The sequence below is a fragment of the Hylobates moloch genome, unplaced genomic scaffold (genome assembly GCF_009828535.3).
Source record: "Hylobates moloch isolate HMO894 unplaced genomic scaffold, HMol_V3 SCAFFOLD_9, whole genome shotgun sequence".
Classification (NCBI taxonomy): domain Eukaryota; kingdom Metazoa; phylum Chordata; class Mammalia; order Primates; family Hylobatidae; genus Hylobates; species Hylobates moloch.
In genome coordinates, this window is record NW_026652284.1 from 99,003,516 (window position 1) to 99,005,072 (window position 1,557).

Here is a 1,557-nt window from a genome sequence, read left to right on the forward strand (position 1 = left end):
TGTTTTTTATTTTTTTTTTCTGATTTTGCCTTATTCTCCTGGTAAAGTTTTGGTTAAAGTTAGTTGTTAGCATGAGTCACATCATGAAGAAGTGGCACAAAAGCATGCAAAACTTGTCTAGGCTCAAAAAATATCACAGACAAATTCTATTCAAAGTGGTGGTTTTCATGGTCACATTATTCTATAATCATTTACTGTCTTAGACTAGTGGGTCTGGTCTTCCACCTTGACTTCATGTACTCTCATTCCACACAAACACTCATAGGCAGAGAGTGGAGGTGGCCTCATTTCAGGTCCTAGGAATGTCCTGTATGAGCAATCCCATGTGGATACACACACAGGAGTTGGGAGGAGATGAAAGTCCTGCCTTTTTTGGTAAAAGGCACATTTGATCTTTCACAACTACTGCAGAGGACAAGGCAGGTTTCCTGGAAGAAGCACATGGGAGGGAAAAGGAAAATTAGAAGGCTTCATCTGAGAAGTTGAGGCTAAGCTTGAATTCCTAATTGCCAGAGGTCGTTTCCAAGAAGCATGTCTGTCTGTGGTGTACCAGCTTTCAGCTGGGTGGCTCCTAGATCATGTCTCTTTCATCAACCAGGCTGATGGCACCAGCACTAGTAGCTTCCTTCCAGGAATGCATTGCCCATCCTCTCTGGTTTTCTGTTGAGTTGGCCTGGCCCTGCTTAAGAGAAAAATAATTGGTATTCTTTCCTCCTGTATTGGGCAGAAATTTCCTTTTGAGCCATCCCTTACAACAGGGCCAGCCCTCTGCAAAATTATGCAGTAGACAGTTTGCTTTTTTTTTTTTAAGTACAATTTCCATTTTATTTTTCTCCAGAGAATATTCTGTCTTCAGTCTTTAAGAACTCAGCTCCTTACATGGGCTTTGGTGGGGGACGTGGGGCAGCACCCACAGGTCTAAATCGGGGTGGGGGTGTTCGGTCCTTGCGGGCTTCATGAGATCGATTCCTGACTACTTTGCTGTGAATTGCACAACTTACACAGTAATGTAGCTTCACATACAGCTTGGGAAGCACATAGGCATCGAAGACGCTCGCTTCAGAAATGTCCCTGACTGCTGCGGCCTCCACTATGTTTCGAATGATGAATTTCTTCATAGCCTTGTCCTTGGGCATGCATTGGGCACAGTTAGTGCAGCGAATAGGCTGCACGTGGCCGCGGCCCTTTTTGGCATGACGGTTGTTCCTTCTTTTCTTTGTCATCTTGGAGGTACGGACCGGAGAGAGGAGTGACAGTTTTCTTTTAAGCATTTATTTTTTTTCTTTTTTCTGGTGACCATCAGCCACATTAGCCTTCTCCCATTGGCCCAAATTTTCAGGGCCATTGTGTTTTCTTAGGACAGTCAGGGATAGCTTCACAGTCATGACTATGGTACCTGTATCCAGCTCACAAACACTCCTTCCTTTTAAAATTGTCAATTTGTTTTAAAAGTTACCAGTTTTTTGCCTCATTCTACCATGTGCCAAACACTATGCCAGGTGCCATGGCTACAACAACAAATAAGACATGGTCTGTACACTTATGAACACACAGTTC

The 1,557-nt window shown here is 43.7% G+C and overlaps 1 protein-coding gene across 1 annotated transcript; it reads right to left on the reverse strand.

Annotated features, from left to right (window-relative positions):
* Positions 1-856: 856 nt before the first annotated feature.
* On the reverse strand, positions 857-1,223 carry LOC116813543 (small ribosomal subunit protein eS26-like). The gene has a single exon (XM_032760323.2). It carries the CDS (start codon positions 1,221-1,223, stop codon positions 876-878), a length of 348 nt encoding a protein of 115 aa, XP_032616214.1. The 3' UTR covers positions 857-875.
* Positions 1,224-1,557: the final 334 nt, after the last annotated feature.

What these genes read in the sequence shown, in the direction of transcription:
- LOC116813543 (XM_032760323.2), bottom strand. Translation starts at nt 1,223, where the DNA reads ATGACAAAGAAAAGAAGGAACAACCGTCATGCCAAAAAGGGCCGCGGC.